At 45.3% G+C, this 22,468-nt stretch overlaps 1 protein-coding gene across 3 annotated transcripts in view; it reads left to right on the forward strand.

Annotated features, from left to right (window-relative positions):
* GABRA4 (gamma-aminobutyric acid type A receptor subunit alpha4) overlaps window positions 1-22,468 on the forward strand; it is a 654,190-nt gene that overhangs the window by 325,101 nt on the left and 306,621 nt on the right. For all 3 annotated transcript variants that reach the window (XM_069631719.1, XM_069631718.1, XM_069631720.1), the window contains one exon: window positions 20,497-20,649. In XM_069631719.1, the coding sequence (XP_069487820.1) occupies window positions 20,497-20,649 (153 nt within the window). The remainder of the gene's footprint in view (window positions 1-20,496; window positions 20,650-22,468) is intronic.

Below are 22,468 nucleotides of genomic sequence, written 5' to 3' on the forward strand. Positions count from 1 at the left end.
ATGGTAAGTGGCAGTGCGTTCCAGAGTTTGGCAGCTAGGACTGGGAAGCTAGCACCTGCGGCTGTCTGTAGTTTGTATCTGGGGATCGTAAGGCAATGAACTTGGGAAGATCTGAGTGACAGTGAAGGTATATACTGAGAGAACCGAGAGGCTAGGTAGATGGGGGCCTGGTTGTTTGCACATTTGTGAGTGATGGCAGGGATTTCAATGATATCCTTTGGGCAACTGAAAGCCAGTGTAGGCTCTTCCTGGTTTCAGTGAAATGTGCAGATCTAGGAATGTTGAGGGCCGCTCTAATAGCATTGTTTTGAGTAATCTGGACTTTGTTGAGGTTGCGTTGGTTGGTTCCTTGATAAAGTGCATTACAATAATCGAGTTTGGACATAACCAGTGTCCTAGCAAGAATAATGCAGTTCTGAGTGGATATGAATGGACAGCAGGCTGTGATCAGCTTACATGTGTAAGCAGAGGCAGCGACGACCGCATTTGTTTGTCTATTAAGGGAGAGTGTAGAATTGAAGTAGATTCCCAGAGTTTTAATATCTTTGGATACTTTTATAGAGTTGCCATCGATGTTGAAAGTATTAAACGAGGGGTCTAGTTTATTGAGTCTTTGTTGGGTGCCCAAGATGAGGAGCTCTGTCTTGTCATCGTTGAGACAGAGCTCGTGTTGGGCCATCCAGGCTTGGACAACTTGGTAGATGTCATCCAAAGCTCTAGAATCAGCGATGTAGTCACCAGTGATAGGGATGAGTATCTGGGTGTCATCAGCGTAGTTGGTGTAGGTGACACCCAGATAGTCAAGCACATCAAATAAAGGTTTGGTAAATACATTGTAAAGTGTAGGGGATACACAAGACGCTTATGGGACTCCACAGGAGATCAGGGTTGGATCTGCCGATGAGGTAGGTGAGAATACTCTCATATGTCTATTGTCCAAGAAGGAGCTAATCCAATTAGTTGCTTTTTCAGAAAAGTGGGTAGCTGATTTCAAATGATGGCAGAGGATTTGGTGATTGACCAAATCGAAAGCTGCAGAGAGATCCAGGAGTAGAAGGAGGGCCAGTTTGCCATTGTCTTTTAATTTGAGTTTTGAGATCTAATAGGGCTTTTTCTGCCCTGTGCTTAGGTCTAAAGCCAGATTGTCTAGTGCCTAGTAGATTGTTAGTTTCCAGGTACTTCTGTATCTGTAGGTAGGCTGCTCTATCTAACATTTTTAGAAGGAATGGGACCGTGGTGAATGGTCTGTAGTTGGATGGTATTGATGGATCCAGTGTAGGTTTTTTCAGCAAGGGGATGACCCAAGCGTCCTTCAGATTGTTAGGGAGAATTCCAGAGTGAAATGAGGAATTGACGAAGGCGGTAATGAAGTGGGCAAGGTCGTGTGCTGATTCCTTGATGATCGGTGCAGGGCAGGAATCACCTTGGCAGTTGGAAGTTTTTAAATTGCTAATGATTTTTTCCACTTCTTGGATGGTGAGAGGTACAAAGCTAAATGGGGTCTGGGTGAAGGCAGTGGTGACCGTCTTGGGTGCAGGGAGTTTAGTTTGGGAAGAGGTAAGAAGGGAGCTCTGTTTGGCATTGATTTTGGCTTGTAAGGTGGTTATTTTAGTGAGGAGAGCATTTTGGATATTATTGCACCATGTACTGTCTTTGCTGCATGTGTCTAGGATGGGCGAAGGGGATTCTAATTCTTTGAGAATTTTAAATAACTCCTTTGTGTTGGATTCTGCTTGCGAGATGCGCTGGTTGTAAGTCTCTTTTTTTGCTTGTATGATCACTTCCTTGTAATTAAGGGATGCGATGGAGAGCTTGTCTTTGTTAGTCGCACATGGAAGACTTTTCCAGAGCGCTTCGGCCTTCCGTTTTTCTTTGCGCAGAGCTCTAAATTGCAGTGTAAACCAAGAATTCAAATGGGCTCGTTGTTTAGCTTTCCGTAGTTTGAGCGGTGCTATGGTGTCAATGGCTTTGAGCAATGTTTGGTTAAAGGTGTCCACTAGGACAGTGGGGTCGTTGTGCTGTGAGGCACACTTGTTAAGAATAGGTAGGATGAGGGGGAGTAGTTTGCCCCTAGTGATGTCTTTTTTGTTCCTTGTAGGAATAGGGGGAGTTATATTAGGTTTAGGGCAGGGGTTGGTGGCTGGTATATGAGTTGGAGCTTCTCGATGTGTTACAATTTAAATCTACAATCCAATCGAGCGGTCTACCCTTGTTATGGGTTGGTCCGAGAATGCATTGCTGGAAACCTAAGATAGAGATGATAATAGCAACCTTGGTGGCCATGAGATCCTTAGGGTCTGATAGGCCAAGGTTGATGTCACCCAGTAGCAGCACTTGCGAATTGGGGTTGGTGTTGTCAGTAAGGATGAATGTAATATCCTCCGCGAAGGAGGTGAGAGTTCCTGGTGGTCTGTATATAAGGTGTAGTGATGCTGTGTTGGTCGGTGATAGGGATAGTTTAACTGATTGAGACTAGGCAGAGCTAAATTGGGTGTTGGGGATGAGCCTCATATTGATGTTGTCCCTATGTATAAATGCAACACTTTCATGCTTTCAAAAGTGACTCTTTCACGTCTCCAATGTTCACGCTGACAACCACATTCGAAGCAGGCTTTTCACCTTGACCAGATCTGTGGACCTTAAGCAAACTGTGTTCTTCGCCACACACAACAAAGTCAACACCCGAGATTTAGAGCCTCATTACAAGGTGGGCGGTAAGGGGTTAACGGTGCCGGTAAAGGTGCCGGAGCCGTTAACCCCTTACCGCCCTATTACGAGGTCCACTCGCGGGACCCGCTCAGGATGCCTGGTTTTACCAGACGTCCTTAGTGGGTCCCACGAGTGGCCCAGCATGCTAACAACGGACCAGTCATTAACAGGCCCATTGCTAGCATGCTCCCCATTCCCATTGAGCCATATGGGGGCTCAAATGGGAATGGGGATGGTCCGGGTTCCCTGAATGGAGAAATACCGGGCCCTCCAAATTCGAAATGGCCCTGTATTTACCCATTCAGGGAACCCGGACACGGACCCGAGTTTGGAGGCAGTCATGCCCTTAACAAGGCATGGCTTCCTACAAACTCGTAATGAGGCCCTTAGTCTTTACATCATCTTCCCTCCGCACCTGTACAAACCCTATCCCACTCAACTGGTATAACCATCCCTCCATCCCACTGTTTATTACGCACTTGACCAAGGTCCACACATTTCATACTAAATGCCCCTGCCCCCTCAGTGATGCTCCTTCAAAACCTTCCTAGTCAATGAGCTAGAAGCAAACTTTACAGTTTTCCTCAATTCCCCGCTATGAAACTGGCAGACACTCGTGCCCCTTAAAAAACAGCCACTCTAAGACCAAACCATCAGCCCCTTGGTACTCCCCCAAGCTCACGTCTAACAAATGCAGAATCAGAGCCCTAGAGAAACGGTAGCACAAAAACATAACCCTGGAGATCTCACAAACCCGAAAATCTCTTTGTGCCAACCGAAGGATTCTGATTGCTGAGGCTAAAGCTGCTTACTACTCCACTACAATTGTGGCAACCTTTAACAGGAGCAGATCCCTCTTTGAGGTGGTAAAGCATTATACCAAATGCTAACCCAAACTTGAGGTGCCAGAAACTCAAGAAAAATGTGAGAGAATCAACAACTTTTTTATTGATATGATATGATATGATATTTTATTTATATCGCGCTCATACTCAAGTGTTTCAGAGCGCGACCAAGCAAAGGGAGGGGAACAAGGGATACCAACAAAAAAATTAAAACAACGATCTTACTAGGCCCAGTGACATGAAGAACGCGCAAGTGCATGGAGAAGGGAAAAGGGGGAAAGAGCGAGGAAGTGGGAGAAGTGGAAAGTGCAGAACAGAGGAGAGAAAAGAATAAGTTAAATAAATGAATAAATACAGGCAATGAAAAAGTGGTAGTGCAGCCAGCAAGTGGCAAGTGCAAGATTAGTCAGATAGGGTATATCTGATAAGTGCAGAGGAGGAGTGGGGACTGTATGGGTACAGATACAGAACCCATTGTAATGCTAGGCCCGGAGGCAGTGCCGGAGGGAGGCAAGGTGAGCAGGTAACTGGGCCCGAAGGACAGAGGGTGTCCAGGTTCACAGTACCAAGAGAGAAAAACAGGTCAGCAGGGGAGAAGCGGGGCAAAGGCAGAAGCGAAGAGGAAGCTCTTGAGGTACTTCCGGAACCGGAGATGATTCTCCTCAATTTTCAAGGTGGCTGGTAGGCTGTTCCCAGGGAGGCCCCAGCCGAAGACAGAGATCTGCCCCCAGTTAGTTTCTTTGAAAAACGACTGACCCTGAGTGAGTTAGAGGTAGAGGAGCGAAGGGCTCGAGAGTAGAGGTATTTGCAGAGGGATAGTTGAAGGTATTTTGGACCCAGGCCCCAGAAAGCCTTGCGGACAATGCAGAGGGTTTTTAATTTAATCCTTGCATCCACTGGGAGCCAATAAAGTGACTTCAGAGCTCGAGAGATACGACCCCAGGGCTTGAGGCCAAGGACAAGTCCTGCAGTCCTGTTCTGGATTAGTTGTAAAGGGCGGAGAGTGGAGGCAGGTAGATTTAGAAAGAGACTGTTACAGTAGTCCAACCTGGAGAGATCCAGAGCTTGAGAGACAGTGAGCTTCTGGGGAAAGGAGAGGAAAGGCAGGGTACCTCTGAGGAGGTGGAGAAAGAAGTTTGACTTTTTAGAGACGTCAGAGATGTGTGCAGAGAAGGAACGTTTGGAGTCAAAGATGACCCCGAGGTTCTTGGCCTCGCAGGTGGGGGTAGGAGGAGGGCCAAGGGATGCCGGCCAGAGCATAATGGGAAAGGATGGTGAAGGTGTGCCGATGAGGAGGATCTCAGTCTTGTTGGCATTTAGACAAAGATTGTTGGCAGTACACCAATTTTGAATGGCAATCAGAAATGAGGGAGGGAGAGAAGGTGGCCAAGGGCAGCCCCAAAATGAGTTAAGTGCCATCAGCATAGCACTGAAAGTTTGCTCAGAAAATGGAAATGCAGTATGCGAGAGCTGCAAGATATTGGTTGAAAAGCCAGGGTGAGAGTTTGGACCCCTGGGGAACACAACAGGTAGAGAGGGAGATCGATTAAAGGAAGGACCCAAGTTGTACCTGGGAGGGTCGATCCGAGAGAAAGGAGGTCAGCCAGGCCAGAGCCTGATCAGTGCTACCGAGGTTGTCACAGAGACGGTTGAGCAGGGTGATGTGGTTGACCGTGTTGAAGGCAGAGAAGAGATCATGTAGGATAAGGACAGAGGGAATGTGGAGAGCAGATCTTCACGGATGTTCAGGGGAGCAGTTTCCGTGCTTCTGGCAGCTCTGAAGGCAGATTGGTGGTCATGGAGAGAGCCAACAACATTGGAATGAAGGTTTAGCTCAGAGATGGGCAGCTTTTCCAGGAGTTTACCCAAAAAGGGAGCAATGGAAATTGGGCGATAGTTAGCAGGACAGGAAGGATCGGCTATGGGTTTCTTGAGCAGAGGATGCACAATGGAGTGCTTTAGGGGGAAGGGTGAAGATCCAGAGGCAAAGGAAGGGTTGCAGAAATCGGCAAGGGCTGGAGCAAGGGTATCAATGTGGTCCTTAAAGGTTTTAGAGGAACAGGTATGGACTTGTTTTGATGAGGCTTTCATAGATTGGACTTGTCTAGCGACCTTGACAGGGGAGAAAAAACGAAAGGAGGAGAAAGAGGGTGGAGGGGTAGCTGGTGGAGGGACAGCAAGCAGAGACATAGTGGGAAGAGGAGGGGGAGCGGAGGAGAGGGTGGACAAGTTGTCCTGGGTTTTATAGATAAAGTGAGCGGCAAGGGCATTGCAAAGAGCCTCGGAGGTGAGAAGGGGATGTGGAGACTGCAGCAGGGTTGGCCAGCTCCTTGCAGATTTTAAAGGGTTCAGCTGAATTGTTAGATGCTGCAGAGACACAGGCTTGAATGTGGACTCACTTCTTGGTGCAGACAGAGAGTCTGTATTGTCTTTGGAGCAGGCAGCAGGCCAGTTTGTCTGAGGATGAACAAGAAGCCCTCCATTTCCTCTCAGCCGCCCTACACTTACTGTTATGTGTAGCTAGGTCAGAGTTATACCAGGAATTGCACTTGGCTTTGGACTTCAAACGGATCCTCATGACAGGGGCAAGAGCATCAAGAATGTCAGAAATAGAAGAGTAGAGAAGGGACAGGGCTGTGTTCGGGTGTGAGTCAGCCAGAGGACGAGGGGGGTGGGAGAAGGTGGCAGCAAAAGCCTCACTGACAAGCGCTTCATGGGCCAGATGTCCGAGAAGGTAGGTGGCAGTGTTGGGGTAGGCTTGGCTTGGGGGAAGCGAGTGAGAGATGAGAGGAGAGGAGGTAGTGGTCACTCCAGGAGAGAGGAGTAGTCAGATGGACAGAGAGGGGGAGGCCACAGGAGATCAAGACATCAAGTGTGTAACCGGCAGAGTGATTTGGGCCGGAGGGGAGGATGGAGAGGGAGAGTGAATTGCAGAGGTTGCGAAAGAGCACAGATGAAGAACAGTGAGAATCCAGATGGATATTGAGGTCCCCAATAAGGAGGAGTTGAGTGGTTGAGGCCAGGAGGGATGAGGAGAGGATTTCCCAATCAGAGAGAAAAGAAGTAATTTGACCAGGTAGAGAGTAGCAACAGTGAGAGAGTGGCTAGGAGAGAGAGAGAGCCTGCAGACAAGGCATTCGAAAGAAGAGTAAGTCTGAGTAGGGATGAAAGAGGCTGGAATCCACTCAGGGTAGATCAGGGCTACACCACCTCCAGGCCAGTGGGATCTGGGAGCGTAGAGGATCTTGTAGTCGTTAGGGAGGAGAGTGTCAACATTTGTGACAGAGCTGGCCATGAACCAGGTCTCGGTAAGACCGAGGACATCAAGTCAAGTTCTTCGAGGAGGTGGCAGATGTCAGATGAGTGTTTGACAGCCAAGCGAGAGCTGAGAGTTGCCAGCCATAAAGACCATCCGGGGAAGGGTACAGATCAGAGATACACCCTGCGGAGGAGAAAGAGCCCTAGGAGGGGCAGAGGAGGAGGAGAGTGAGGGCAAAGTAGCCAAGAGAGGAGAGGAGGGGACAGCAGGAGATGAGAGGAAATTGATGAGGCGAGGGAACCGTCTATCAAAGAGTAGGAGATTAGCCTGAGGGCCTTGCACCATGACAGTGCCACTTAGGTAGACATTAATGATGAATCTGGAGGAGTCAAAGAATGCCATGAGGACTTCCCAGCGGGTGCCACCATTAATGGGAGAGGAGAAGACAGAACACAGCACAGGGATCATACGAGGGGTCCATAGATCAGGTGAAGGAACGAAAAAGAGAATGTCAGTGAGGGTTTGTCTGGCAGAGGCACTAGAATAGGTATCATCGATGGGGAGACCTGGGTTTGAAGCCAAGATATCCTTTTTGACTTTCTTCTTACCAGTCTTACTGAGAAGGGAAGGATAGTTGATAGAGAATCAGTTGGAGTAGATAGGAGAGATAGATAATGCCATGAGTAGAGAGAGGAGGCAGTAGGAGAAATATGCAAGAGAAGCGTTAAGGAACAGTCACTGGGCTAGCCAGTTACAATTTAGGACCTGAAGTGAAGTTGAAAACACACCCAAATTTGACTTTCAGAACAACCCAAATTGCAGTTATTTGAGTGGTTTCAACCCAGCATTCCACCTAAGTCAATGCCTACCGTGTGATGCACACCTGGAACCCTTAATTATATATTTGTGTCTATAAGTTCTTTTATTTCTGAATGATGTACCCTTATATCACGCCCATCTATTTGAATCCCCCCGGTCTCACTGAACCAAGAAGAAGGTTGTTTTGGAAAGTTAAAAGATTTATTTTATGGATTTGAACAAAATAGATATCACACTTTTATGAATTTGAACAATATCTAGATAACACACCATTAATATGTATACAATGATCACCAATGGCTGTTATTATAATCAACAATCTCTTTAATCAGTAGGAGTATGGATGAGAAGAATAATGTAGCATAGAATAAAACTTTGTGTGGGTTCAGTCAAATGCAATGATAGGAAATTAATGCAGCACAGAAATAATACTTTTGTGTGCTCAATCAAATGCAATGTAATCAATCGTTCCCCCTGATGCTACTCAATCCCCCCTAATATGCAATATAGAGATGGAAGGAGAGACAACAGGTTTCAGGAATGTACAATCTCAACAATACAGTTTCAATCCCAGTTTCCCCCAGCAAGCATAGAGAGAAACAGGAATGATTTCAAAACAGGTTGAATGCTTTTAAATGTGGCTTGTAATGAATGGGAAAAACACTGAAAATTGATTTAATTCTCTAAATTGGATTCAAAACTAGTGGGAGCCACTTTGGATAGTTTCAGGTAAACACTAGCAATGATGATTGAATAACTAGCAGATTGGAAACTGAATTTAGAGGTCAGATGCGAAGAATAGCTATTTTACATGTTTTGAAATTGAGCCAAATGAAAATCCGCAGCACACATTTCAGCACGCGGGAAACCTAATTACGGCAAATCTATTAGGAACGCTGGGGATGTTAGCTTCAATCTGACATTAAAATTTTGTTTCTAGCATGTACAGTTCAGAAGTTATGAAGGTTTTAGTAAAGGTTATTTTTCTCAAAAAGTCAAGATTTTCAAATGAAAGATCTGCTTTTGAAATTACAAACAGATTTTCTTTACACTTAAGGAGGCTATGAAGATGCAAGATACCCAACGGGACAGCCACCAGAACAGCGGCACCTCTGCTCACTACACTTAACAAAGGACTATATGGATGAGGGAAAGATTCAGAAAAGACAAAAGAGATTTTACAATGCAGTTATGGATATGCTAGAATGGTTTTGGATTGGATTACTTAAAGCTAAGAGATTGGCTATGGACAATTCTATGCTAGATACTCACAACTATGGTTTGGAATAGGCCCGTCAAAGATCTGGTCAAAGGTGTTGGACTGGAATTGTGCTAGCCCACCGGACAGGACTCAGGCACCGGTTCTGCACTCAGCACGGCACTCAGTCTCTGCACGGCCTCTGAACTGGATCTGACGGGTTGGTTCTTGGTTACAGCTATCTGGTTACAGCTCTGCTCTACTGGTTTGGATCTATCGGTTCCAGCAAGAGTTCTTGGCAAGAAGCAGAATCAGCACAGCCAGGCTGTTCAATTATTTTGTGTGCCCCTTGGAAGTCTGGGGTTAAAATCAGGTTGCAAGATTTTAAAGGCCAGCTGAGAAATGTTCAGCTTTGGAATTGGGCCTTCTGCTTTCAGAGTTCTGGAGTCTTGGATCTGGGTTCTCCTGCAGAGCGCTTCGCCAGTAAATCAGTTGATGGGTGAATCTGTCTGTCTCTCTAGGTCCTAAACATTGCCTATTTATGTATTTCCCAAAGGGGTGGGTAGGCTGATTATACTAAGCCCACCCTCTAGGAATCCGATTGGTCAGAGCATTTCTCCTCTCCTGATTTGAGAAGGAAATCTAGTGTCATAGTGATGCTGCAATTTACAATCCAAGGAGTACCTCCCCTTTGTTTCAGTACAGTATACCTATTTTTCACATAAATCATATTTACAATATCACCAAGTTGCTAATAATATATATTCACAACACAAATTTAGTAGAACTCGTATCCGTCTCAGTCTCATTTTAGTGTAAGCTTCGGTTCAAAATTAAATGTTTTTCACACTTGTGGTGGGGTACCCAGTGTCAGATCTGTCCACATTTTTCTCCATACATGCACATGACATCTGGGCATAATCCTGTGAAGGTTCATATTTCTAGCATTATCACAATTGCTACAACATCCAAATTTCAGTAGCACTGTCTCTGAACATCGCATAGAGCTCAGAGTAGTTTCAAACGGTGAGCAGCATTTTCATATTAACAACCTCTAATTTACAGATTTTTACAAATTGTTCACAGTTTTCTATGAGTCTTTTTCCAAAAAGATATTTTCTTGTAATCTAAGATACACAAATCTGTAAGACCCCGCCTCCATGGTTTGGCTGGGCCCAGAGCACTCCCAGGCTTTCTTCCTGCTAGCAGTTGGTTTCTGTTGACACCCGAATTTGCATTTCCTTTCAGTCCAGGAAGTCTTTTGTTTCTCTCCCAGAGCAACAGGCCAAAATCTCCTCCCACCTCCATTAACAACTCAATGACAGTTCCTGAGCAGAGAGCAGGGGGAAGATGCCTTTGAAGTACTGTGGCTAACATTAGTTCACTTTTAAAACACTGTTTTAAAATTGTCTTTTCTAAAATAAACTTTACATTTTCAACAATTATACCCACAGATCTCTTCATTGCAGTCTTTTTAAAACATAGAAATTGAATTGTAGCAACCTATATTGCTTTTGATGGCAAGTCTCTTCTTTTCCACAATTTGATTTTAAGACGCACGTTTTAAACTGCCAGTATAAGTAAATGACAGCTTTGACACAGGCGAGCGGCGGTACTGCACCCATATCTGACAGATTTTTCCAGGCAAGCATCATTTTGAATGTGGATTTCCTTATGATGAAAGGTACTAGATGGATTCTTTAAATAAAGTGATGTTTAACACCCAACAAGGATGTTGGATCTTTTCTGATGTTTGGGAACCATGATTTTGCACTTTCAACACCCAAGTAAAAACTTATTTTAAAGCACTTCTAGGTTTTTCTGGCAATGCAACCCTGCCTTTTCAGGTAATTCCATTTCAATCTGTGAGCAGCCCAATGACAGATTTTGGCAGTGTGGTCTCTTGTTTTACTACTGACATTGGCAAAATGTATTGGCGGCCTATTTTTCAGGTTTCCCTTCGCACTTCTCAGAGATTTTTAGCGCACATAAGGCTTTTCGGCGGCCATTCTGTTGTTTCTGATGAAAACAGCCCACAGTGATGTGGCAGGGCAGAGCCTAGTGTGTCAGAACATCCCGCTGTTACAAAACACACCCAAATTTGACTTTCAGAGCAACCCAAATTGCAGATTCAAAACATATCCAAATTTGACTTCCAGAACAACCCAAATTGCAGTTACAAAACACACCCAAATTTGACTTTCAGAACAACCCAATTGAAAAAGTAAACACAATCCAGCAAATCGTAGAACAAAACTTACAGCATTAGCCCCACTGAAAATAAGCACACACTCCACCCCTCTGGACTGAATTCTTTCATCTCTCTTCCTCAGACATAGTAAAAAAAACTGCCTTCCTCAAACCTACTTCTTACTCTAAGGATATCATCTCAGCCTCTATCAATAAACAACTGATGGGCCTGGTTCAATGCACTACTCAGAATCATTAATGCATCCCTCACAGAAGGCTCATTCCCACACACCCTCAAGACAGGTCTCATCAAACCTCTTTTGAAAAATCGCTAGCGGCACCGTTGCTACCGTACCACCATACTACGAGTTCTGCTCGCAGGTACCCTTGCAGCCACCAGGTCTGACCTGGTGGCCGTACCGGCACCCACGAGCAGAACATGATGCTACCAGCCTCCCCATTCCCATTCAGCCCTATGGGGCCGAATGGGGATGGGGAGTCTCTTATTACTGGCACCCACGAATGGGCAATTACCGGGTCTGCCAAACTCGGCATGACCCGGTAATTGCCCATTCATGGGTGCTGGATTTTTTTCGCAAGTTTGGAGGTATCCTGCCTGTAATACAGGCATGGCTACCTCCAAACTCGTAATGAGGCCCATGTCTTCCTTTGTAGATTTCTTGTATTGTTATAGCTGCACTGATCACCCTAAAGTGAAGTGTGTTAAGAATATTGTGGGCCCCATCACAAGTTTAGTAGTATTCCGGCAGTACATCCAATGAAATATCACCAAATTAAATTACCATTACCACCACTTGGTCTGGTGGATTTACCGCTGGATTAAAAGTTGTGGCAGGTGGTGTTAGTCCCCATTAGTTCTAGTCCATAGGACTCCATGGGGGTTTTTGGCGGAATTCCTGAGATTTTGCAGTAAAGTAGAGGATCTACTCCCAAATTCCTAATGAAGGTTTCTCCATCACTTTACCTCCAAACTCATAGTTGGGTGGTGTGATAATGAGGCAGCAACAGCATTACCACCACATGACTGCCAGGTTTTACTGCACCACCGAACTTCTAATGAGACCCACATGTAACTTTTTCTTTGGTAACTTTGTGGTTACAAATGCAGTATGTCCAGAATGGGCTGATGGCAGCAGATATATTTCACCATATTTTTGTCTTTATACTTGGAACATTTGAATATCACCCAATACTACCATGAAGATGGCCACACACTGCATACTGTCTGTGCCATGAGAGTTTCACCTCTCCTTTGCCCATTTTGTCTTTTGTCCTTCTTCTTCTATTCTTGTGTCAGTAATTGTCTTATATCGAAAGTCCTTTCCCTGGGAAAGCTTCAGCTTCCTTTGTCAAATTGGCTGTCTGTGTGTGTGGCCGGATGTGGGGGTTGCAACAACTTGGTCCCAACCCACATCCATGTCCTCGATGTCACAATGTGTCTTTTGCTGGTAAGAATGTTTGGCCAGTTGCTATACATGATTGGAACCATTGGCAGTTTTAATGTTGCAGATCCATACTATTGTTGTACCTGGTGGTTACTCCAGTCCAAATCCTGCAGCCATTTGACAGATCATCATTGGAGTCAAGAACCTGCAAAGAAGAGCACCCCACTGAAGACCCATTGATGACCATTGCAACTCACCAGCATCAACTGCACTGCAGTCCTCGTGAAACCCTGCTCCTCTGTCCTGATCTCATCATCAGTGCTTCGACCCCTGGCTCTGGACTGGTGAAACCAATCCCAGCTTAAGGATCTGTGCCTTATGAGCCGACGGAACTGTCCCTGTACCGCCAAATGGACTGATCAGCTCTCTCCTGGGCTACCTCACTGCAGCTGTCACTGTTCTGGGTGCATCCTTAGAACTTGGAGGATCCTCAACCTGTTCTAAAAGATGCCTGATCCTACATGTTTATCCTTCTAGTCCCAAAAGAAGCCATGCAGGGCCTGTCCCTTTGTCCCCCAACCGAAGATCACCTGTTGCCACATGATCATGGTGAATCCCACTTTCTACAGGTCCTAGAGGTCTTCTGAGGTAATTTGTCCCATGAATGTCTGCAGGGCTGGTGCTACCACTAGGCAAGGTTAGGCACTTTCTTATAAGGTGCAAATGTTAGAGTGGCAAGTGCCACCAAAGGCAATACCCACTTATGCAATTTTTGTATACATTTATTAATTATTCTCTCTCTCGAGTCTCGACTACTTGAATGCAGCACTCTCAGCACTGTCTGCAGCAGCAGCAGTGCAGCAGGCACCGTGAGGTTTGGGTCTGGTGTGGGTGTGGTGCTGTGCACTGTGCAGGTCCTCAGGCCACACCTGTCCATTATCACCGCACATACCCTTGTGAGGCTTGTGTGAATATTCTTCTTCTTCTTCTGGACCATGGCCTGCCCTGTAACAGCTGAAGCCTGCTGCTGTGGGTGGCTGTCCGGCCTGAGAGAGAATCATACACATGCACAGGCTGGTGAGGTGCCCTATTTTTTTGCAATTGTTCTGCCTCGCGGTCTTGGGGGCAGCAATAGCCGAATTGGGATAGAGTAGACAAACAGCAAATTAGAGCCAGTGGAAATTTGTGGATGGCAGGCTGACAGTGCTCATTTCCAGCCTACCCAGTGTTGCTCACGTCCAGTTGGCATTAACTAAGCCCAAAATCCCAGAACACATTTTAGTTTCACTGAATGAGGGTTCAGCATGCATGACTAAAAAGCAGCGCTGTGCCATGGCGTTACTTACCTTGGCCTTCTATTTATGATCGGGTGAGTATGATGGAGAGGTTTACCCTTGTACATTCTAACTCCCTCCCAGACATCCCTTCAATAAATGAGTATATCTTTCCTCTGCCTTAGGCCCTCTGTAAATGAGTCTTCTCGCCGTCTGTGCTCAACTTCCCTCCAACACACCCAAACAAGGCTGTCAACATGTATGGGTTATCCTTGTAACTGGCACTAGCAGCTGGGATTGTAACTGGCACTCGCCTCGTTTACACTTTCAGTGATCTTGAGTGCAGCTTCCCCTGTGTCTAATCAATAAGGAATCTGCAATGGAAATGCACCCGCTGACAGTTACACATATTTAGAAATGTACTTGGATAGGATTGCGGCACCCCGCGCTCACCCCCTAAGAACTTTTCTCTCACCTGTGCATATATAATATGGCATTTATAACATACCTATGCACAAGTGTTTTAAGGTGCGGCGAGGCAAGGGAGGTGGAAACGAGGGAGGACAGACAACAATCTTACTAGTTCTCTCAAGGACCGGATGTAGGTCGGTCCTTTAACCGTACAACCAGGCAAAGCTAAAGGTTCCCTAAAAGGTGGACCGCAGGGTCCAATAAGCCATGTGATTGGCTATAGAAGGCGATGTTTACATGCTATGCTTTACATCTTTCACTAGACAATAAGAATTGGTCAGGAATTCTGTTCATAATTGTATACACCATTGGCGCATGATGCAGCAAGATTAAAAGAAAGAAGTGTGTGGGGAGAAGGAGTTGTGATGAATTCCTAGACGTTGTCAGGTCATCACTTCTCCCCAAGAGGGAGCCCCTTCCCATGAAGCCAGGGTGGTGAGGCCGCTACCCGACAGTCCCCCTGGGGGTGTTGCACAGTGGTAGGATCTCATGGGAAGAGACTTCCCATCTGGGGACAAAGGACAACATCTCAGGAGAATTCAATATGACCCGATCCCGGTTTGATCCTTTAACCGTGCAAACCAGCAAAGGTAAAGGCTCCCTAAGAAAGTGGTCTGTGGGGTCCGGGAGCCATACTTGCCTTGCCGGCAGTGATGGGTCACAGATGCAGACGCGAGAAGCTGATGACCACAGAGGCTGAACGAATGCCCAACTCCAGTCTCAGGAATCCCTAAAGGTAACGGGGCGACAGTCAGACCGGCTGGGACATAGGGAGGATATAGGGGCCTAATCCACATGCTGAAAGGGTCGTGAGGCCTAGGAAGAGGACAAAGAGGGTCTGGGACCCCGAAGAGAGAATTGTGAAGATTGGAGGGAATCTCCCTCTGACTGGTGGTAGAGTAAAGCCACTGACCACAAGGGAAGGGTCGAGGACTCAAGAACAAGCAAACAACACAGGACATCTTCCTTGTGGCAGTACTTGAGAGGAAAGGGCTTCAATTACTCAAATGCAAAGAAGAGAAATACGGGTCTGGGACCTGCACCCACAAAAGAATATCCCTGCAAGTCATCTTCGTGGCAGTACCTGGAAGAAGAGTTAACCAGGTCTGCCAAATCAAAGCAGTGGAGAAGTAAGGGCTGGGAACCGCACCCGCAAGATAAGAGGAGTACAAATCATCTTCCTCGTGGCGGTACTTGGCAGGGGAGTGATCCAAGTCTGGAGATGGGGAAGCCTGCATCTGGAAGCCTGGGCCTTGCACCCTCAAAGTGTAAGACTAAAGGTGAAAGAGAGGCCAGGTGAATGGAGTTATTCTCCCTGGTGGAGTTGAACTGTCAAATCAAGATACCAGGAGAAGGGAGTCATTCTTCTAGTAACCAAAGCTGAAAAGACTTTCTGCTACAAAGTCTTAAAAGATAAGCAGTGGATTTGACAGAGAAACGTGATTTGACTTTGTCTTTTGTGTTGCAGGACAGTCTTGGCCCAGAGAAGGGAGTCATTCAATTAAGAAGAAGCCAAGACCTACATATATACTTGTATCCCCAGTGCAGCAGCAGTGAGTCATTCTTCTGGTCCAAAAAGGTATTTTTTATCTCGAATTTCCTTTCAAGTGTAAGGGACAGAAGTAGGGTTTTCGACACAAGATGGTGGACTATTGATTTACATGTACATTCTGATAGAACCTTTAATGTTTTAGTTGAGGCAGGGAAACCCATTTTAGAGATCTCTTTATTTTATTGCCTAATAAAGGTCGATAGCAATCACTAAGCCACTTGTGTGTCAGTCTCCTCCTTCTGCACCCTTACAGAGTGTATACATGTATGAGTGTATGTGTGTGTGCACATGGAAGAGATCATGCAATGCGAGTGTATGAGACTGTGAGTGTTTGTAAACTAAGAGTGTGTTAGGGCTAGCCAGCCGTTCTGTCCCGAAGCTGGCACACAGGTAGGGCAGTTGCCTCAGTACTGGTAACAACTAGCAAAGCTTTATTGTTTTAGACTTTGAACACAATGTTAAATGGTGCATCACCAAATTGGACGTATTTATATTTTTCTGGAGCGATGGGGCAGAACAGCCCTCCCCTGTCCCATGCAAGCATGTCTGCTGCCACATACATCCTTTTCTTCAAAGCAGTGTCAAGTCATAGGTCTACAGAGCACCTTTCAAAGTTTCAAAGTCCCTGTACTTGCTGGATAGTGTTCTTACTCAAGCCAGTCTTGTAGACACCACTTTTCTGTTGGTCAGATCAGGAAACCGTGGATAAGGCTGGGACATTCACTGAAACCTCTGTTTCTTCTTTATGTGACATAGAGGAGTTGTTTAAATCACAGTCAGTATGCTTTTCTTAGGCTGGTTTGATTGTCATTTTAAATTGCAGGGCTGAAGCCTGGGAGCCGCGGGGGGAGTGCGGGTGGGATCGAGCCGTTCTCCCGGCCGGGTTAAATATTTGCCCTCTGAAAATTAACTTCTCAGTCTTCATCCGATTGAGGACCCAGAGTGGGGGGCGCCAATTTGACAGTTTGCCTAGGGTGGCAAAATTCCTTGCACCGGCCCTGAAAGTCTGCATCTCTTCATGTCAAGGGTGTCCAGCTGCTCAGTCTCCAGAACCATGCCACTGGACTGCATACTAGCTGGAGCCAAACCTGATGCCAAAGTTGATTCATCTAAAGCCCCTGGATCCACCTGGACTGGACATATTGCATAGGTAAGAGGGCCTAGCAGATATAGGGACCCCTGAAGTGGTTGATGGAAGAATCAGAGTAAGGCAGAAAGGTTATTCTGCCTATTCCTGCGCCCCTCCCTCCATAGAGTTACATGGGTATGAAGTGCTTGCCCTATCCCTCCCTTACCTCACTAGGATGAGGTGTGGTCTGGTCAAGGATCTCCACCTGGGCTAACCCTAGTGTGCTGGGACTTGGAGAGAAACTTACCTGAAATGTTCCTGAATTCTGGAACTCTTAACCACAACCACTGCCATTGACCAAAATCCATTAGTGAACAGTATAGCTTCTGGAAGTGGTGACTGTTGGGCACTAAGCCCCATTTAATATCAGTGTTGGACTTACTAAGGGTATGGATCTAATTCTAGGATTGTTCATAAGTATTTCTATTACATATTTCTAGTTGAGTTCTTAACTGTGTCTACTGGTTTTGTATCAACTGATTTTCTAACTCTTCACTTGCTGTACCACTCACAGTTATTTAACGTATTGCTTATGCTTACGCTAACTGTTGATAAACTCTCTCAAATGTTAAGTGTAGGGGTCACATTCAGAAACCCAACAGCTGTGAATGTATATATGTATTTTGATAATAGGTAGTCGACATTACTTACCTTAGGTTTTCATATGTTAAGAAAGTGTTTAAAGACCTAATAGATAATTGTATATTTGTATACTTCTTTGTGTCTGTCACATTGTAGCCATAGACTACTCTTCCACCCCTTCTGACTCTAAGTCTCACCGCCCTGCTATGATGCCTAGAATGGGTTTGGTTATACTGCAATGTCGTTCCTGTTCACCATATTAGATTAGCCTCTCAGTGTCCATCCCCAGGGTTTATTCTGAAAATCCATATTAACGTGGAGCATACAGAAAAAATGCCATTCTTTTCTTTCTCCTTCGTAATAGTAGTAGCCGTAGTATTATTATTTGAGGAAAGGTAAAACCATGTGAAGTGTTCTAGTACTAACAGGGCACCACTAACTGAGAAGCAGATAGCCATCTATTTGGTAAAAAATGCCCACTTTTAACCTGCTAATAAGAAGAAAGTGGTAGCCGGTGGAACAAACTAAACAAAAAAGCATCTGCCTGATATCATCCGTACTGTCTGTGCCAATGTAGACTTGAGAACCCACTTAAGAACACTCATCATGTGTGTTTTGCACACAATCTCAGTAAAATGATATGCCACAGTTAGAAAATATGTCAATACTGGCTGCAATAATGTAGGCAGATGTTCGCACTTAACAACATTGATCATGATGGTGTCACACATCATTCTGGTAAATATGAAATGCCACTATTTGAAACAAATCTGTATTGTATGTGCCATCGTTGGCATGTCATCTCAACAGGAACAATCATCATGTTGGTTTTACCAATAATTCCAATAATGATTATATGCCACATTATATGCCACTATTACAAAACATGTCCATACCAGCTGCATAAATGTAGGCCAGCATCCCAAAATAAGAACAGTCAATCTGTTGGATTTGCGACTAACGCCAGAAAAAATTGCATGCTACAGAAATAAAGCATGTCCATACTTGCTGCACCAACAAAGATCAGTATCCATATTTAAAACATTATCATGTTTTGAACACAATGCCAGTAAAATGGCTATGCCAATGTTACAATGCAGGTCCATAACAACTGTTACAATGTAGGCCAGTATACCAACGTAAGAGGACTCAACCTGTTGGCTTTTCCCATAATGCCAGTAAAAGGTATATGCACTGCTAAAAAAACATGCCCATGTTGGCTGTGCCAATGTTGGCCAGTATACCAGCATAAGGCTTTCAGTAGACAGACACGAATACTCATCATGATTCTTTTGCCAATAATGACAGTAACAATGATATACCACTGTTAGAAAACATGCGCTCAATGGATGCACCAATGTAGGCCACTGACTCCAAATAGGAACACTCGTCAAGTTGGCGTTGCCACAACTCCAGATAAAGTGATATGCCACTGTTAGAAAACATGCACATATATTTGGTGGACCCTACAGATCTGCCCCTAACCTCTAATCACAAAGCTCTACTTCTCGGTCACAGGCATGTTCTCACTTTCATAGACATCCACATTGCATTCATTTACTCATTTACATGCACACCCATCAGCTACAACATACACACTAGAGTCTCATTCTCACATTCACATATGTACCCATACACTACATCATTCACACTTCACTGTCATCCCCACACACAGTTGTATAGACATTCACATGCATGCATATGTGTGTACCCTAACCTGCCAGACGCTCAACCCTCAGCACTCCCCCACCACCAGATATACCAGACATGTTGCGTCCATGCCCCTCTGGATCGCCTGCACCCCACACACAAGATCAAGGAAGCAGGGGAAATGATCAATTAAAAACCTCTCTTTTTCTCATTTGAGACTTGTACAGCGGAGCAAATAACCATTAAATCACACCCCTTACCCTCCCAATGCTCATGGGGAGAGAGGGGTGTCCTGTAAATACAAGTGGGACTGCAGTTCTCAATCTGAATGCACAATGGGCCATGGAAGGCTGGGGAAACAAAACCAGCCTGGGGAATACCCGCCTTGAATAAACAATTGGGCCAATGCGACCTGTGGTACTGCAACAAAGCCAGCATAGGAGTACATTTTCAGCTGCTTGACACAGTTAAAGGAGCATCTGTTTTTTCATTGAGCTGGTTGCATGTTCTCACTTTCATAGACATCCACACTGCATTAATTTACACATTTACTTGCACATCCATAAGCTACAATATTCACACTACAGCCTCATTCTCACATTCACATATGTATCCATTTACTACATCATTCACACTTCACTCTCATCCCAACCAACAGTTACACAGACATGCACTTGCATACATATGTTTGTCTGCACCCTAATCTGCCAGGCACTGAACCCTCAGCACTCCCCCACCACCAGTAATACCACACATGTTGCGTCCATGTCCCCCTGGCTCTCCTGCACCCCACACACAGGATCAAGGAAGCAGGGGCAGTTTCAATTAAACACCTCTCTCTTTCTTATTTCAGACGTGTACAGTGGAGCAAAGAGCCTGTAACTCACACCCCATATCCTCCCACTGCTCATGGAGACACAGGGGTGGGTGTGGTTGCAGTTCTCTATCTGAATGCACAATGCTCCCTGAAAGCTGGGGAAACAAAACCAGCCTGGGGAATCCCCAGCCTTCAATAAACAATTAGGCTTGTGATACATGTAGTACTGTAAACCACAGGGAAACCAGGTTTCCCTACAACAAAGCCAGCATAGGAGTGTATCTTCAGCTTCTTGCTGCAGTTGAAGGAGCATCCCTTTTTTCATTGAGCTGGTTATTTTAAAAGCAATCATTATTAGTTATGGATCCTCCATAACGGGTGGCGGACCAGGGCCCTCTTGCCCATTATCAAAGAGATTCCACTGAATAAGCACCTTAGTTCATCTCTCCTTATTGTTCTCCTTTCCTTGACATTGCAGAGAATTTGCGCAAGTGATGGAATGCTCATGTTATTTATTATCTGGCACTAATCATATTGAACAGAAAGAAACAGAATTGCATTATGTTAAAAACATTCTTTTGTCTTTTTTTCATAGGTGAATACGTTGTAATGACAGTTTACTTCCACCTGAGACGTAAAATGGGTTATTTTATGATCCAAACCTATATTCCCTGCATCATGACAGTCATTCTCTCACAGGTGTCTTTTTGGATAAACAAAGAATCTGTACCAGCGAGGACTGTGTTTGGTAAATATCACCTATTTTACATGCACACCTTTCGCGAACTATGTTTCTGACATGTTTGTGTTTACATATGTGTAACTTCAATGTGTACCTGCTTTCTGTTGAACATTTGCAGATAAATAGAAATTAGAAAACATACACCTAAATGTATTTGACCTACAACTTTATTCATCATCTGTATATTGTGATAAGATCATGACTGAGTCACACGACAGCTAGAATACATTTTCAGTTTTATTATAAACATTGGGCCTCATTACGATTTTGGAGGTAGCTATGGTGCTATTATAGCACCATGGCTGCCTCCAAAATCGTGTCTGGGTCCGGGTCTGTGAATGAGGAATTACCGGGTCATTCCGACCTTGGAGGACCAGGTAATTCCTCATTCACAAAACCATTTCCCATTCCCATTCGAGCCCCCATAGGGCTCAATGGGGATGGAGCTAATAATGGGCGCGTTAATAACGGGCCCGTTATTAGCTCCTTGGTCCCCTCGCGGGACCCGGAAAGGATGTCTGGTTTTACCAGACATCCTTTCCGGGTCCCGCGAGGGAACCTCATAATAGGGCAGAATGGGTTTACCGGCACCGGCACCATTACCGGTAAACCCATTCTGCCAACCTCGTAATGAGGCCCATAGTCTCACAAAAACATTCACTTGGGGTTAGCAGGCCAGAGGTACACTTTCCCTTATACTTTGATTATGCTACAACCTAAATAGCCAGGTCTCCCTACTGAATCAGGTCTGAAAACTGTACAGATTATCTCTATAGATAGACAGACCCTAATTTCTAGGCTAGCCCTACCATAGGGAGGCCTAGCATTCATAGCCTGATGTGTCTATCACCCAGAGAGTCTTTCTATGTGACCTAATGTGGTAGTCTGTTTGCCTTAGCTCCCTTCCTGCATATAACTGTTTCTCAACCTCTTCTTCACTTTTGGGTGTCTCCTCCCTCACTCTTCACACTCTGTATCCTGGTCTACCCTCTCTCTATATATGTATTCCTTCTCCTGCCCCAGCATCCTGATCTCTCCCCTCTCTGCCTCCTGATCATATCTCTCTCTCTTAAACCTCTGTTTTATACTTTACTGGTCACTCCTGCTCCCTCTTCCCCCCACACTACCTCTGTATCTACTCTCCACCATCTTGTCTCTCAGTTCTCTCTCTCTTTATCTACTCTCCACCATCTTGTCTCTCAGTTCTCTCTCTCTTTATCTATCCTACTCTCAGACACCATCCTGTTCTCTCTCCGAAAATACCTTCAATGACTCACTCACATATAACTGCCAAATTGGTACCACCCTTTTCAACACCCTTTTTCATCTCTGCCAAGTCATACTCCACCTGTGCACACTCTATGTTCCCCTGGTATTTTTCCAAGATGACCCAACCAACACCCATTGCAGAATGACTGCCAGCTGTTCATAGCCCTCTTCTTCTTACCTGGAAGCCTCCCCATTACTTAATAATAATAGTTCTCTCTGTGCACATGGGCTATCTGAGTCAACTGCTTCCTGGAGCAAATCTCTGTCTAAGCTACTCCCAACTCCTACCATCCCATATCCTTTTGGGCTGAGATTTTCCCAAAATGTCTTTATGTGGGCCATTGGCCCCACACCCTTTCCAGTCTCTATACTCCTCGAGCTAGTCATTAAGTCACTGTGGTTGTTTCCTCTCTGGTTCTCACATGTACCCAGATGTTCAATGTCTACCAAGGCTTTGGGGAGGGATACCTGGTCTCCCCCAGGTTCGTGTCATTCTATGCTTGCTCCAGCCCTGCCGCTGCTCTTCCCCTGCTCCACTGTTGCTTTATTGGGCAGT

This window comes from Ambystoma mexicanum, chromosome 6q (assembly GCF_040938575.1).
Source record: "Ambystoma mexicanum isolate Mex_15411 chromosome 6q, UKY_AmexF1_1, whole genome shotgun sequence".
Classification (NCBI taxonomy): domain Eukaryota; kingdom Metazoa; phylum Chordata; class Amphibia; order Caudata; family Ambystomatidae; genus Ambystoma; species Ambystoma mexicanum.